General features: G+C 47.9%; 1 protein-coding gene across 4 annotated transcripts in view; it reads left to right on the forward strand.

Annotated features, from left to right (window-relative positions):
* LOC1274675 (uncharacterized) overlaps nt 1-17,835 on the forward strand; it is a 35,204-nt gene that overhangs the window by 3,464 nt on the left and 13,905 nt on the right. For all 4 annotated transcript variants that reach the window (XM_061650264.1, XM_061650262.1, XM_313830.6 and 1 more), the window contains exon 2: nt 597-699. In XM_061650264.1, coding sequence (XP_061506248.1) covers nt 697-699 — 3 coding nt within the window. In that variant the 5' untranslated portion in view covers nt 597-696. The remainder of the gene's footprint in view (nt 1-596; nt 700-17,835) is intronic.

Below are 17,835 nucleotides of genomic sequence, written 5' to 3' on the forward strand. Positions count from 1 at the left end.
GCGGATCGTATGGTACGCAGATTTAGTGGTTTGAGGCAAAACTAATTGATTATATTATTCCATACGTCACACCCCCCTTCCCCCCTCCCCTTCGATATTCTTCCCCGCCATGCGCCATCATCAGCACGTGCAGTTTCGTTGTCGAACTATCTGTGTGACTAAATAGCCCCATTTTGTACAACGCGCATAAATCAATGCATTTATGTCGCTTGCGCGACGTTTTCCAGCACCGCTGGCAGGCACCGAACCGTTCGATCGATTTGAATCAAAAATCGATCAGTTTATAGCTAGGTGTGGAGAGCAGCGATGAAGCGAAGCCGTGCAAACGACACCCTGCTACTTACAACATAGCACAAGTTGGTGCATAAGTTGGCAAACAACGGCAATGTGCTTTGTGTTCGGTGTGTGTTTGTGTGGTGTGTGTGTGTGTGTGTGAATAGAATAGAAAGCATACGGAATTAGGATGTGTGCGTAGGCATGATTTACAATCGAAAAGTGCTAATATGCTGCATCTGGACTGTGCACGTTCGGAACTGTGTGTTACTTTATACCCCAACAATGCTAGTGATGCTCATTCTTCGTTTCGTTTTATTTAGTGATCGTGATCGTGCTTTCCATACACTGACTCTGTAGTGTAGTGTGTGTTACAGCGGCATTGTCGGGCAAAGGATTTCAAACGCATCGCATTGTCATGTAATGGTAAGTACCGACGACCATTCATTAACTGCCTCTCCCTGGTTTTGAATGTTATCCCACTGGCTAATGTTTATGTGCTGTATAAACATTTGCTCCTACGTGAGCACCCTAAACAATAAATTGCATAACGCGTTCGATCGTAGCGCATACGCGTTACCACAGTTCGATCTTGAAAACTTTATCGCTCAATCATCTTGCACCGCTATGCTCATTACGACGCGTACGGTGGTTCCAGCGATGTGATTGATGAATGTCCAAGAATAATCCGATCTTCCCTTCATTACCACCTCACTCACCCCAGTTGTGTGTAGCGCACAAACGCAGATTGCGGCTTGTTGTCCCACGGTCGCGTAAAAGGAAGGTGCCAGTTAGTGACCATTTAACACATGGCCCACCGTACCTTGGTGCGAAATTGGCAAGGTGTGAGGTTCCTTTTCATGGATCGAACCGAATGTCCAACATGTGCCACCCTTACCTCGCTGCTGTCCAGTGTATGGGGGCTGCCGGGGTGAGTTGAAAGCTTTTTCTGAATCCATCATATACACCCTGACACCCCGAACCAACACATCGGGCTCGGATGAGTCGTTCCCTCGAGGTTACAGCTGATTGAAGCATCAATCGTACTCGGTGGGACCAACCTGGAGAGACTAGAAGCAGGACGCGGAAAGCGAATGGAAGAAGAGACACGGTTCACAACTTTGTTGTTCAAGTGCACGTCGAACCAGCGGAGGTGTTGTTGAGAAACAGTGCTCTCTGGCCCGATCGTGCTGCGTTTCCCATGAAATGGGAGACGCGCGCCTGGCTACGGATGTCCCACCGCTGTCGAGCATTAGTGCTTTTGTGAGCTGAGCTTGTGCGGGGGCTCCATTGATGTATCGTTTCGAGCGTTACATGAAGGACCCCGGTACGTTCTCTTTCCCGGACGCTTGACGTATTGAGCAATCGTCTCCCGGTTGTTGATGATGACGAACAAAGCGGTTCCGGTCGCCTCAACTTACCATCCATCCTGAGTGTTCCACGCTCGGTTGTGTGTGTGTGTTTGCTCGTGTGTGTATTTCTGTTGGGAATGGATAAGAGAAATGGGCTTTAGAAGAAGAGAAATATAAAACTGATACGTTGTTCTGAAATTAGGGGTTCCGATAACCCTAGTTCCGTGTTTACCTGGAAAGCATCACTACAAATGTAAGATCATCTTTCATTTTGGTCTACGTTTTTCGTACTGTTGTCCAGCTTTTGAAAATAATCATTGGAGACTAAATTATCATGCTTTTTTTATAGGTAATTCACAACACTTCGTTTGTTGATCGTTATATAGTGCACCGATTGGTACTGAAACAATCACGCATGATGCGTATTTACGTGCTGCTGCATGCGAAAGTTCTTTTCCTTGGCCACGTGTTTGTACGATTGACCTTTTCTGAACAGAGTGTGTCGACAGTGTGGCTGTTTGCTCGAGGCCGGCTAGGGGTATAGTTTGGAAGTGGAAACTTTCGCCTGTGCAGCTACTTTCAAAACCACAGCTAAAATGGTGGCAAAGTCATCGTGTCCGAATCTCATTGTTGCGATGGCACAGCTACGGGGAGCAAACACTTTCACTTGTTACCACGGTGAGGTTGGAACGTTTTTACCATTTTTTTTTGTCGCTCAACGCGTTCCGTGTGTCTCAAGAATAACACGCTCAATATAGGCGGAAGGGTCACGAGATGTGCGAGATAACTCACTCCGCGGTGGGTTCGTTTTGTTGCGTTGCGTTGAAGTCTTTTGATGGTTGTGCGAGAAAACGCTTGCGCGAAAACGAACGTATCCAATATACCGGATAGAAGTGTTGAAATACCGTTCGACGGTTCTGTTCTGCGCTATGTGTATCCGTGTTTGAAGCAACCAACACACAACAACATATTAATGACTGTGGGTGGTCTTTTGCGACGCGCGTCAACATTTGAAGAAGATATGGCGCATACTAATTTGACCGCGCTGTTAAAGCACCGTCATATCCTGAATGGTTTTCTTATTTTTCTGTAGGAACGTTTTCGAATTCGGTGATTCCATTCAAGTCCGTGCTTATTCGACTGTCTAAACTGTTGTAGAGATATATTTGCTGAGCTCAGCTGGCTTGGCAGTAAGCGAACGACCATCGTCAATAAACAAACGATCCCATGCTTGCTCATTGTCAGATATGATATGAAATAAATATACACAAGCAGCTGTACTACCGATGTTCGCCGCATTCCGTACAATATTGACCAAGTTTGGACTGATTTGGTATCAGTTGTTGGGTCGTAGTTTTCCTGCATATGCCTCATGTGGTTCGCTTCAAGCCGCAGAGCATGAAACTTCTGTTTGTTGATTCGCGAGAGTCGCGCTCCCGCAAGCTGTAAAAAGCGACTGGCAAGGAAGCAAAGTATAAGCGTTCTATTGCCAACTCATCGCTACCACCAGAGTCGTTCCCTTTCGTGCCTTCCATTATTTCGCCCCGTTCCAATTGAACCGATTCGTCATGCACCAACCGTTCCCAGGAGAGATTTTCCAACTCCCAAGTCGTGCACCGTTCTTGGTGTGGCGTTATTTCCCACGGTTTGGCAATGATCCAACGGCACCGCGCGCACCGGGTTCGCTACACCGTCCTCCTTCTCAAGTGTAGTGGAAATATTTATTTAGGCCGACCATAAGCAGGCCAATCGCGCGGTGTCGTTCGCTACAAATGCCGTTGACATTGGAAAACCGAACGCTTGCGCCCTCTTCCCCGCCCCGCCCGTCCGTACGCCAATCGCAATCGGGCGACAGGGTGTACAGGGAAACGGATTGACCGGCGCCGGGTCCGGTAAGCGAACGACATTAATGCGCAGCTGGAGAGGTGGTGGATTTATGGTCGGCTTCGTTTCAATTCAGGACCCGCATAAAGCTGGGTCATGGTCCCAGTGTTTTGTATATCGTGAGGTCGCATGAAGGGATTGCCGCATGATGCTGGCGGTTCACACCGCCTGGGTGAAATTAATAAACCAATAAAGCTAGATAATATGAAAGAGTTACACCGCAGCGCGGTGTGACGATGTGTCCGGTGCGTTGTTGATCCTTCGCTGCTCGGGGCCTCGGCATCGAAATGACGTCGGAAACAAGTAATTTACCTCACGGCCACCTTCAACGGGCACTCCCAAACGCTCGCAGGCAGGCAGGCAGACAAGCATCATGTGGCAATATGGCGCCGAAGTAAATCTTGTCCTTTTTTTCTGGAGGGGTGGCCGGGGTTATAAAGTTTCAGAACTTGTACGCAGATTTTTGATCGCTTTTCGAGGACGATGCGTTGAGCAAAATAACGTTTTTCATCGCAGTATTTAATAAAGCTTGACATTTGAATGATGAGGTTCGATTGATGAGCATCACCCAACGACCGCATATACCATTGCGTTTCGTGTGGTGTTTCTGTTCAGTAGTGTTGCTACAAATCACACTGCTACAATCTTTTCTAAACCAATGTATGCAGACATTGATAATACTCCTGCATTTTGCCTTTGAAAACAGCGTTTCAATAAGACATGTGCCATTTTTAAAGCCCTTGTTATGGCACCACAGGCTTATCCTTACTACAACACAAAAACCCTATGCTCGCGGCAAACAACACCAGCAGAAAAACATTTCATACAGACAATGTTGCTTCCCCATTTTTAACAACACTGCCAGAGGGCAGTGTGAACGCAATTAATTTGCCATCCTTTTACGGATAGCTCGAGTTGTTCCGTTTCCCTACGCCACGCTACCAGGTTTCTGCAACGCTGCGCTGGGCAATGCTACGTGCGATGAACTGTCAAAAAACCACTCTGGTGCCGATTGCATTGATTACATGGCAGGGCACGGCACGGCACGGCACAGGTCCACAAGCCAGCCGGAAAGAAAATGGGAACAGGAACAGCAAAAAAGCTTCGGCCCGACACCGCAGTCCGTGCTCACGACTTTACCGGGGTGGCAATTACAGCCAACCAGGACGTTACTTGTTATCACGTACCGGTAGCCAATGCACACCGGCAACGTGCCAGAGGAACGGTAGGTAAAACTCCGGAACCGGCCAGCCCCTTTGACCAGGGTGCAACGTAGCACCGCCATGTCCGCACACACACACACATACACACAGTGCATTGACACGCTGGCAAGCGCATGTGTTGTTCGCCCGCAAGCGCATCGTAGACGGGAGGGTTTGTTTTCCTTTTCCAACCACCTCTCACAGCGTCATACGTACGATCGATTGGAAGGGTTCGAGAGTGTGGAGTAGGGGGGTGTCCCCGTACCCATACGCGATGTATACTCCACTCCACGGCTTAGCCTAGCTTAAGCGTTGCGGCGGAGTCTGCGGCAGTGAAAACAACGGGTGTGCGCATTGGAACGAGCTGAATGATCGCTTGGAGAAAATAAAATGTAGGTCACTCCAACTCTCCAACGTCAAACCCAAACGTCACCTGCATCCTCGCGTCGCTCGTGCCGTCCGTGCAAGCTGCGGGTGTCTTCACCTTCCACGTTGCACCCCGCTCTTACTCTCGCGGTACGTGTGCGAACAAGAAACGGTCTTTCTCTAGTCTTCCCGCGGGAATAATCCGGTCCGTGTTCGTGTCCCACTATCGTTGAGGTGTTTTCTTCGATCGCGGAAAATATAATATATTCAATCGTGCGCATTCACCTGCCACAAACCGGCGCTGTCCTCTCGATACGTATGGGCAATAAAACTGTCCCTCTCTTTCTCTCTCTCTCTCTCTCTCTCTCTCTTGCTGAAGGAGTTTTGATCAAGCATATATAATGTAGTTTTACTTTCATAGGCTTGGTTAGAGGGAGTTTTCTCGACAAACGGTGTACAACAGCATAACAGAACCGAAAGTCGTCTTCCCCGCTTCTCTCCCCCCATGCTCATCAACACGCCCAAAGCCTCTTTCAGGCTGGCAGGAGGAAAAAGTGGAAATAAAGTCGACAGAGGCTTCCCTAAAACCCGCCCAAACGAGAGTTTACATTCACGCCTTGCACACGCGGCGTAAGTTGTGACGATATGCATGCAGGACGGCCTAACGTGGGCTAACGCTGCCGGACAAGTTTCGATGCTCGATGGCTACTCACACACAGGGGTGTGAGAGATTCCGGCACATCGGTGAATGCTAGAATCTGCCACAACGTCTACCACACACCGACTCTCTGAACTACACCACACCACCACCATGCGGATGCTGAAAAAGGGATGTGTTGGTCGTTCCATTCCGATTGACACGATTTGCCCGACAGCGTGCGGTGGATAAAAGAAAGCCGAAAGCGGGACTACAGAAATGTTGTTTCCGAAGGGTCGGGGCCGCCTCGCCAACTTATGTGCACCGTTGCGTTTGGCATAAAACAGGGCGGCGACGACGCCAAATGCAACCGATCGACCGATGACTGCACCGGTCGGTCCAGCCCGGAGTGTTGTTGAATTCAATTACAATTTCAAAGGAAATAATGCCGAAGTAACGGGTTACTTCCGTGGTATCATCGATGGGGAGGGATGTATGGATGTGTGCGTACTGGTGGCAAATGTTGCATCCAGGTTGAGGAACATCGATCAGCTAGGGCTTGACAAAAAATGATAATTTTCCTGAGCGTATTTTTGTCGAGTCTTTCCTTATTAATCAAACGTATGCTAGTTCGTGAGTGCGTGCTAATTCTTTAACGGTTTGTCCACCGAGACCGCACATTTTGCATCGCAACTTGTTTATCCCCTATACGATGGGAATATCGGGAAAAAACGAAGAATGTCGCAAACTTAAAAGCTAGTGAAAGAGCTCTCTCTTTCGACTACACCAATCGACCGGTACCAGACAAGTTCTCAAGTCGCATCTTTCATGCCAAACCCGCCCGAAACCATTCGAACCGCTTTCACGCGACTCCGAAAACTGATAGCTAGATGCCGTGAGCTGTGGAAAAAGAGTTGTGCGTCTCGTGGTTGCGACAAAAGCAAGCAGTCAGAAATACACATTAGTCGGCTCAGCGGCTTCACAGCGATAGTGCGCGACAAATTCACGCTCAAGCTGTGTATTTTGCTTATCCTGACGCGTGTTACTTTGTTGCCCCCATCGCTCTGTCCACTTTCGACCTTCGCATAGCCGTGTGCCGGAAGCAGCTGACGCCGCAACAACGGTTACTTTCGGGCTCTAATTTTAGTCGTGATGCACGAGCGAGTGCGATGCTTAAGTCCCCTGGCCCCTTCGAGAAAATACGTGAGCAGGGGTGGTATCGGTGTCACAGGTGAATCTGAGGTAGGGGAACAGGAATGGTTCGAAACATCTTTGTCGACACGCAGCACGGGGTCAGTCAACTTTCTGCAAAGAGCACCGCCGTCATGTTGCCCGATAGTGGTGTGGCTTAAGATAGCGCGCAAAGTGTTTCAACTTCGCCGTCGTGCTTGGCGCATATCCCGCTGACGGTGAATGTTTGTGCCAAAGTGGTGCCAACCACCTCTAAACACAGCCAACCAACAGTTGCCGAACTTGGACTTCGGGTGCCGCTAGCAGTCAGAAGAATGGCTGGCATTAGGGCATTAATGAATAAGAATGGCTTATTACACGGCACATTAGCTTCAGGGCGATGGGCTGCCTGGAGGCGGCTGCTTCCGTTCGTTTACGATGAAGTTTCACTCGAAAGCAACTTAAACTATTCCATCTGCCGGAAGAGATGGGATGTGTTACACCTGTCAATAGCGATGAATGGATAGAGGTTTGACAGCAGGAAAGGGAGAGATGACGAAAACGTCAACGAACCTTCGTCAGGTGCAATCGTACTTTGGCGTTCTAGCCGCACCCGACACTAATCGGGATCGAGTTAATAGTTGAGTAAAAGCCGTTAGCGAAACGGCTCGACTTTGGCATTGATCGTATCACGAAACCTTCGCAGAACGCTCCCGCCTCATCAATATCGACACATTCCACCGGCCGGTGTCGAAACATCTCATCCACCAGACCAGACCGGCAGCTTACAACAGACGACGAGTGGCGAGCGTTTCTTGTTAAATCGGATTGGAGGAGATTTCTTCTACGGCCGCGTACCGGTGTTCCGTTTAGCGTTCGCGATGAATGATATTCTACCGTATGCCGGTTTGTTCTCGCAATGTGTAAGCATTGCGAATTGAAGCTAAGAAGACTTCCTGCTGTTACGGACGGCCGCACGAGAGACCCAGCGGTTTTAGCATTGCCAAGACCATGGTTCTGTGGGTTCAAATAAGCCTTCAAATAAGCTGCTGCCGCCCGACGGATCGTGAGATTAAAACGCAGAAGACGCAGTGTACCGATATTCAGATCTTGGCTGGTTGATATAGACAGGTGCTACAAAACGCATTGTGAATTAAGGTGTCTGCTTTATGTGTTTTTGTTCCCAAGAATAGAAAACGATAGCAAACCATTTGACGGATGAGGTGCTGTAAAGAAAGCTAACGGTGTGGACCATTACTACCAGCGGGGAGGAATCCCCCCCCCCCCCCCCAATGTTGACCTCCCGGCGGTGACCAGTAATCAACACAAACATTCAAAGTAGCTTTTTTCACACGTGTTTTATAGCCGTGCCTGACCCTGTGGCCCTCGCGACATACCGGTCAAAGCTTCGAGGAAGCATGCTTGTGGAACACTCGAAAAGGGTTGCTATACACACAGAGAGAGATAGAGAGAGAGGTTGGGGGTTTTTGGAAAGCACCAGCGTTGCCACCCCACACGACCGCAAGTGGCCATAGAAGAAGGTTTTGGTACGCTGAATCACAGAGTGTAACCCAAATTTCACAGAACGAGGTTTATTTCTATTTTGTTACTCTCCGGCAACGGACAGAGCCATTCGGAGCTGCTTTCTTTTTACGACCTTCCCTGAAACCTTAGGCATTTTGGGTGCGCGATGTGTGTTTCCGGCGACGGGATCGGGCGCGAGACCCCACGGGTGACACTGGTGCAGAAGCATGTAGTGATATCGGCACTGTGACCACTTAAGCCTCGTAACATCTATACGCCTGCTCTGGCCGTTCACAACAGTCTACACGAAAATGCGGAGGTCGTGTTTTCTTAAACAAGAATCATCTCAACGGACCTACCAGAAACGTCAATAAGAAGTAATGTACTAATGTAGGACAAGTCGGGGCGAAAATGATACCGATAGCATGACAGTGCGACGACAGGCGACGGTGTAGATACCATGAGCAGTTTGGAGAAAACTGATGTCACTTTAAACGGCTCACAAATATATTATTATGGCCGGGGTGCCTTGTCCGTACTCGCTAGTGTAATTTCGATTTTGACTAGCGCATCTGCCGGCGGCTGGTGGAAGCTTTTTTTGGTCGTCGAGGGAATGGTCGTGCCAGATCGCAAATTTATGTAGTTTTTTCGTCGTTTTATGATGCGAAAATGGCTGAAATACTTGCAGAATACATTTATCCATCATTTACCAAGCTTGTCCAGTTCAGTATAAGTAAAAAATATGGAAAAAACATATTTTCTGAAGCGACTCCAAATTGTTTGGCAAAATGCTTCGAAAAGTCGCAAAAGTCGCGAAAAGTTCCTAAAACGTTATCGCACATGCTCACCATGTCCTGTCATAGATTTGTCTAGATTCAACAACGAACCTCTGGAAACTGTTTTCAATTTAATCGCCAACGTGTACACACCGTGCAATGATACCTGGATTTATGTTACCTTGTACACCATGTTTAACGGTTGCTTTTGCAAAAAAAAAGTATACTACAGTTCACATATTGAAGACCTCTCCAGCAACTCGTGCATGAATATGTAAAATCTTTTCTCCATCAGCAGTATCGGTGTTGTCCGCTTTACGTCTTCGTGACATACATAGCACGTGCTTGTCTTTCACGCCTACCATATTGTGATGGCGGAGGTCACCTAATGAATGGGGTACCAAAATACTAAACATAAACATCACTTGCTGCCGATGTGTAGTGCCATATGAAAGCAATTATTCGAAAAGTTTCCCCACATGGGCTTCATTGTTTGCTTCTTTGGGCTCCTCCGTGCACGACTTTGCAATCCTAAGTGACTCGAGTGTCTGTCAGCATCGTCAGCACGACAGTGCCGCAGAAATGTCAAGCATGCATTCATGCTTACTTGTGAATGCACATCACGCTGCCGACATGTGACACGATTGGCAACAAATTGCATGCATTGCTTGGATGCTCCCAATCTTCCTCCTCCCTTGAGTCGCCCGCCCAACACATCATCACCATGGGCATCCTTGTCATCCTTGGATGTGTACCCAGACTCCCAGCAGCACTTCATGCTTGCAGCAGCTTTGACACCAGTTACCACCCATTTACGGTCACTACCGATTATATTCGTCGTACTGCGAAGTTATTCCGGGGACGTTTCTCGGAAGACGTTTTATCCAAAAATGGAGCGTTCAAGGTATCTGGCAGGGGGTATGCATTCAACGGGGTAAAGATAGTTGTAGGAGGGGGCAAATTAATTTCATAATTCTGTGTGTCCCATTTCTTTGCGCCCCCCCCCCCCCCCTCTCTCTCTCTCTCTCTCTCTCTCTCTCTCTCTCTCTCTCTTTCTATCTCTCTCCTTCTCTCTATTCGATCAAACCGCTCAACCGCCAGGATAACCTTTATCTTACCGACCAACGAACGTACCACGATGCTGTCTTGTCTTGCTTTTTCGGCGCCCGCCTGTCGCTGCTCATAACAACTTTTATTGCATTATAATTGATTAATAGCCAGGTAAGGCCCTTCGGATACGTCCCATGGTGATCGTTTCACTTTCATTTCTCGTCTTTAAACTGCGGGTATTTGCTGGGGTAGCCCCACGCACTTCACGATCGCACCTTTCGAATTGCTCGATACCCATTCTGGGATCTTTCGTATTTGCGTTGATGTGTGTAGCTGGATGTATCGTGGCGCGTGTAAACTTCATCTCAATCCCACCATAATTGGACCACCGCTCGATCACGGAGATCAAGCCGTAGTTCAATCCGCACCTCTCGACGATAGAGGTGGGTGGGCGTCATTTTTCTAACACGGGACGACGGTGATGATAAAAAATTAGTTAGTGACCTTTTTCGCTGACAGATCCGGGAAGCGAAGCAAATCATTCAGTCACGCGTCATGTCGTCGAACGCAAAAGCGTCGGAAACCAGCAAACGTATTGCAAAACCATTCGAGCTTTATACAGATAGTTAAGCAAAATGCTGTGAAAGTCTAACAATTAATTCATCAACGGCCGTTGCTTGAATTGATATGCCTTTCAGTCACTAGACAATACTACTGTAGTGGGTCTACATCGACTCGTCAATGCCGGATGGGTTCAATCCCCATTTGGAGCTACCCTCTCCCTAGTAGCAAGGTATGACTTCACTATTGGATGGGTGGCGTTATTATGGCTATGAAGCCTACATAGACTGCTCCTCACGGCGGATATCATTATTGCAAAAAATAATAATAAAAAGACTACGAACGTTATATGTGTATAGTTTTATGTAAGAACTGTTAACTTCATTCCTACATTTGGAAAAGAATGTCTATTTGTGCCGGTAATTGCTTTTTATTAAAGCGTATTGCAAGCTTGAAAGAGATTTTGTCCCACATAAAACAAACAAATCTACTAACCACGGATGGAATACCGGAACAGAAGGCACACGGCAAGCAGCACACCAACGGCGGTGCAGCGTTGGGCGGGGAAAAATATTTCCTCATTGTTCGCGAAACCGTTTTCGGATCCGTTTCGTGAGATTAGTGACCGCTCCGCGTACATAAGAACCGTCAGGCGGCCTCCAGCTACATTGCACTGCGCATTATTCTATCGTTTAGTGAGATCACTAAACGGCAGTTACAAGTTCATATCCACAACGCTTTTCCTCCCCGAACAGAAACTGGCAGTTTTCTGCTGCTCGCTTCCAGAAAGGTTGTGGTCGTTTCAGAAACGGTCTACGAAGTAGACAGTGCATACACCTCCTCGATCCCGGAACAGTGCCTCGATCCCGGTACGTAATGTCTAGCGACGGTGCGCTGTTTTTAGCAACAAGCCGATGACGTTTCCTCGATAGCAATTCACGTGTCTGTGTGTGTGTGTGGGTTCCATGAGAAGTTGTTAGCAAAAACCAATGTTTAAAGGTTAGTAATACCGCGTTCCTCCCGCGTGCTTTTCTTGTCGCGTTCTATCGATGAGTTCTGGCATTGAACTTGCTTTTCTTGCGCACATCTCGTGCACGGTTGTGGGCACACACCGTACCAGTGGATACCGAACTGGCGGCAGGCATTTACACCAGCTTAGTGCAACTCACCGCCCAATGCATTCGTTGGGCAAATCATCAGCAAAGCACCGTGTGATCGGCGCACTGCAGCCGGTGGTGACCATACCAAATTAACATTTTTTCCATGAATTATTTTCCGATTGATCGCACGCCCCTATAGCAACCCTTGGCGAGGGTTTTGCAGCGTACAATGTGCTCTTATCACTTTCAGGCGATCTTCGTACGTTCGTTCGTTCGTTCGTTGGGTTCTACGCCGTGAAAGATCGTTTATGTACGCTCTCCACTGGTACGTACGAACGCGTTCCTGCTGATCGAGTGAAGGAAAGTTACTTTTGCGGGGATTCTAACCCCTCACATCAAATTAGAGACCAAATCAATGATGCCTAAATGGCGCAAGAAGAACCAGCCATGACCAGGGTACATCTTTCGGGATAGGACGCCATGAATAAGCACGCGTTTTTCTGGCACAGTAGCTGTTACAGGGCGCAACGACCCACCCGGATGCCATTTTTGTACTACCATCCCACAACCCTCCGATTCTCTAGCCCACAGTTTAGGGTCTCCGTTACATTCTCGCAGGTTGGTTCCCCCGATCCAGCGCTATTGCTGCATCGCTTTGCTTGCGCTCTTCGCGTTTTGCGCTGCAGTTATTTTGATAACGAGAGGTCGTCCGTTTTCAAAGTTCCTGCCGAAAGCAGGAACGAAAATAAGCGACTGGTGGAACCTGTTTGCTGCCATCGTGGTCCCAGGTCCTGCTGCTGCTGCTGCCTTGGGCATGTTTTACACTTTTTGCTTCGTTTTGGCTGCCAGCGCCGCGAGTCGTCGCAAAGGTAGAAATTTCTTCTTGGCGGTGTGAAGATTTAACCCACCATGTCAATGTCTTCGGGTTTTGGCCAGGTTGTTCCACCCAGTCGCGCACAACAACAACAACAACAACCATCCAAACCAGTATTGTAATAAGTTGGAAAACATTGTTCCAATCACGAAGCAGGTCCAAAAGGACAAGTTCACGGCTTTTTGTACTAACTCGTGTAGTTTTGTTTTGCGCTGTGTACGCTCTTCGCGGTGTTACTGGTGTTGTCGTTTTGTTTCCATTTTCTTGGTGCACATCAACATGCTAAGGCTGAAAGCGAAATCCTACGCCAATTTGCTGCAGATAGTAGTAGTAAGTGTAGAGAAAGTTACTTGACTTGTTTTCTGTGCATGTGTGTGTGCGTATATTTGCGTACATATGGGTGTGTATGGGTGTGTGTGTGTGCGGTTAAGAAATACGCAAATTCACAGCGCACTGGGTCTGGGATGGACCGGGGTTGAGTTTTTAAAGCAGAGTGGCTCTAAACGATTCCTTCGCCCGAGAGGAACGGTATTCACAAGACAATCTTCCCATCACAATGCCGAATGATTAACGGATCGAATGCCCGGGTCGCACCAAATCTGCTCGAACGGTACACCGATTAGGTTGGGACTAGATTGGAAAATTTACCAATTAGAAATGTTCTCCTTTTCGCTGCTCACCGTTTTCGCCTGCCGAACGCGTTTCGCACGGTAATTGTTAGAAAAGCATGCTTGCTGAACGAAAGCAAGCAAAATTGGAACAGTTTTCAGTGTATTTACGTCATCATGAGCGCCATCATTATTATCTACAACATTCAGATCAACACTACCAGTACCTCTCGTCATCCTGAGTTTGAACCTCATGTTGCTCTACTTTGTTTCTTTTTTTACATGATACGGTAGCAATAACAAGGGAAGAAAATTAATGAAGACTAAAAATGTTTGTTAGTTTGATTTATGATCCTGAATGCCTGTCGCGAAATGATCAACAAAGAAGGGAAACTTTGCGAGTGACTTGAGATTTCAACAAATAGTGATCACCACGAGACTTGACTCAATTTGGACCCGTTAGTAAGTACTGCAAATGGTTGTGTAAATTAGTTTTGAAATAAGAATTAGCTACTTTTGCCAATGATGATCAAAAACATTCGACATTACATTTTCGATGATCTATTTATCGTCAAATTTTATCCTCAATCTTAATATGTGGTGCTCTAGTGACTCCAGTTCATTCGCGAATGAAGTGTTGTTGAGTAAAACCATTATTTAGTAAGAGAGGAAGTGAACAGCCTGACGGTCTGTTCGACAGTTTCACAAAGCCCGCCGGGATCGATTCCCAACGGACCACCGTCCTACAGTACCAAGGATTGGCTCGGTCGTTACGCCATGGCCATCGCGCATTGATCCGTCGAGTAGTTCATTATTATTTACCTGTGTTTAACGCCCCCGGTCTATATTATCCCCGCAGGTTGGTGAAATGTTGATTACTTTCTCTCTACATCAATGAACTAATAAAAGCAACAGCAATTTCAACGAGAGTATGGCCGGTCATTTGGGTCACGGTTCCAAAGACTTCCTAATGATGTTTACTGATTTTGTGCAAGTTGGTGGTTAATCAATCGTAGAATGATGTTACCTATCCTAGACTTGTGGACCATTTCCAAAAAACCAATCGTGCGAAATGTAGGTCGGCAACTCTCACTGATGCCAGCATGCGATGAGGCGCTGGCCTTCTGACCTTCGCTTGATCAATCAAGCCAACCAATCGATCGATAAACTCACCCTATTTCTTCCGTCACCTTGCATAGCCCTGTCCTCTCTTTCAGACAGCAACTCGTTCGTCGGATTCAACCGCTATCCACAGCCTAGCCGGTCCATGTCCGGTTTGATTTATTTTTCACAGCAGTTTTTGCACTGCTGCTATGGTCTGCTCTGAATTTCCCCCTCTTACTCGCTTCAAGATCTGGTTGTTCGATAGGAAGGAGAAGCCGCTGCGTTGGCCAGCAGTTGCCCAGCAGCGGGCACGGCTGCATCGAGCGGAAATCAATTTCATTAAGATAATTCATCATTATCGAATCATTAACGACTTGATTACCCCACATTCGTTCACAGTTCCACAATCGCTCTGTACAATGGGGCTGGCGAAAGCTTTACGTGGTATCCGCACACTCCGAACGGAATGGTACACATCCGGGTGGGGGGTGGTGGTGGTACTACAAGCGTACCAGTTCGCATTCTCAACTACTCCGTTTCAACTCGTTTTCATTTGCGATTGCGTTACGTACGATCAAGCGTAACATTTTCCTTGGAAATCGTCGTGTTTGCATTGTTGGTGGTAAACACGGCCACACCTTACCTCCGCGTGATGGATCGCGATGAAGTGCATGCGAAAACGACATCGTGAACGATGTCAACTGCCAGTTCTTCGATGGACGTGGCACCCCTCCACAACCAACAAGTAACAGTAATTAATTGTGTCTTGGAGAAAACGGCTTCTCCTCGCTGCCATCGGGCTTGCATCACCGCCATCGCGGACCCATCGATCGTGAAACTGGATGCTGTGACAGGGCAATCGTTCCAAGAGTAATGCAATCGCTCATTATCGGAGCTGATGCTGGCGCACTCTCACTTTTTAACGAGTGCTGGTCCACAGCATTAATTACGGGCAGGAAAGTTAAATGGGTCGAGTTCCATTACGACGTCGCAAAAAAAAATTCTGCCGAGCGTGCGTATTACATTCTATCGTCTGGATTGTGCTGTGTTGTGTTTTGTGTCTGCAAAATTGAGAGATATAAAAAATGTTTTATTGTATCATGTGTTTTCTATTGTTCAAGTAACACGCATACTGGTTGTTGATGGGGTTGGAGTATTTTTTTTACCAAATAAATTAAAATGATGCGTTCAAGCAGCTAGGTATGCAAACCGTTAGGATCAGATATATGCAGCAGCCCAAGCTTAGATCCACTACGGATCGTTGACCAATAAATGTTGACGTGCAGACCAGTTTGTATGTATTCCGATAACTGACGAGACTGTTTGCCACAATCCTTATATATTAGCCGACGCATTACGGTCATAAGATTTTTATCGCGATCGTTGTCTCGCGATCGTTTTGGGAGCCTCTGCTCCAATCATTGTGAAGAGCAGCAGGAACATACGTTTGCGCCATCTACGCTTCCATATTTTCGTGTAGTCCTCTTTCTTTCTCGATCGTGACATGGGGCACCGTTTTTGATATCATTGAGAAAACTTCACAGTTCGGGTAGGGTTACGGTGGTCTTATCCATCATCACCGATTGGTCGCGGAAATCATAGACAAAATCACACACAAAAAGAAGAAATATGAGGGGATCTAAGCCGAGGAATGTTCCCGCTTTCAAGACGCAAACCTAGCCCCACCGCACTGTCTGCCTGCTTACCTGGGAGCGATGGTTTAGCGGCCTGTTTCCTAAAGAGAGGTGGATGATCCCATGCCGTTCAACCACAGTATCTGCCCGTGGATATCAGTGCGCTAGTCTGACGTGCCGGATCGTCGCGCCATCATGGCGATCGGGGCGGGCGGATGAACGAACACAATAATTCGACGAGAGCGGCCGAGATGATGTTCGCAGAAGGAGGGGTGCTCAAGTGGCACGTATCTGGAGCCGGAGCGGGAGTCATCGTTCGACCGTCCGCGAAACGAAAAGTCGTGCCTAGGTAATAATAATGTTTTCAAAAAAACGGGCACTCATTTTTCTGTCCCCGCTGACACAGCGTCAGCGGGGAATGGATCCGGGAACAACTGCGACGACGACGACAACGACGACGACGACGTTTTGGTGCCACGCCACCCGCAAACAGCAAAATGAGCGTCGGTGTTTCTATTCCTTCGTTTGGCCCTATGACCTGCCAGCGCCTTCAGCCGTAATACATATTAGAAGACGGTTCCTGAACGAGAAGAGTCAAGAGCGGATAGCGGATTCAGGTCGCCTAAAGCCTCCATCGCGCATAATGGTTTCGGTTTTCCAGGATCCTATCGGATGGTTATGATCTTGCGACCAGCTTTCCCAAGACGCGCTGGACAGCGCAAGATCGCAACAATTACTGCAATTGCCTGCCATTCGGTTTCTATTGCCTCCATTTGCTGGCCGTTCTTTCTTTGTGTCCCGGTGTGTCACGCTTTTGGCCTGTGTCTCACTTAAGCCAAGGAAGGGAACCGAGTTGGTAGCGGACGCGAACGCTCAAACATATTCATGCTGCATGCTTTCGCCAAAGTGCATCGGCTGCACGTTTGAACACGATCGCTCGATTTGAGGAAGTAGGGTGGTATGGGACGTGCTTTGCCGGCGTCACCGATATCGTGGCACCAGCGTGCCACAGGCAGTTTCCATGTTCCATGGCCCTCTTTTCACGTTCGTCGTCGAGATCACACTGATAATCCGTAGCTGATGCCAGGCCCAATCGATTTGGCCAACGTTTTTCCGCACTAGTTCATACAATTGCAGATTCCTCTGCAGTTTTATACAGCACAGGTTGTTCACTGGCATGACCGTAGATCGACTTATCGTTCATCATACCCAACATATGATTGTACGAAATGGGAAACAAAAGCTGTTCGGTTTGACGATCAGGGTGACATGATCATATTTTGAGAGTCAACAAAAGCCAAACTAACCCGCTGTACCGTTTGGCTAAACATGTTGGTGTGCTTCTTCGAGTGAACGAGATGCGATGTCGCTGGCTACGATATAGCTTTCGATAGGTTCCTGCACATCCACATCCACACTGCAATGGGCGTTTGGAGGTCTTTTGAAGACGTGCTGTTGCTGCTGGTGGTGGTTGAATGCAGAGCAGCTCAAGGTGCTGCAGCGCTCAAACACTCGCTTCATGCGCTGTAACGAACCGCACCGTTTGGTCATGATTGTGCACATTCACCAGCCTCGGAGCTAACGGTGTTGCCGGATACCTTCTATACGATCAGCCGACTGAGTTGTTTGGGGGCCTACCGTTCGTGGTGCTTCAAAAAGTGGGTCAATTATGGTTCATAGTTCAAGCGGTAGAAGGCTCCACATATGTGGACGCTCGGAA

This window comes from Anopheles gambiae, chromosome 2 (assembly GCF_943734735.2).
Source record: "Anopheles gambiae chromosome 2, idAnoGambNW_F1_1, whole genome shotgun sequence".
Lineage (NCBI taxonomy): Eukaryota > Metazoa > Arthropoda > Insecta > Diptera > Culicidae > Anopheles > Anopheles gambiae.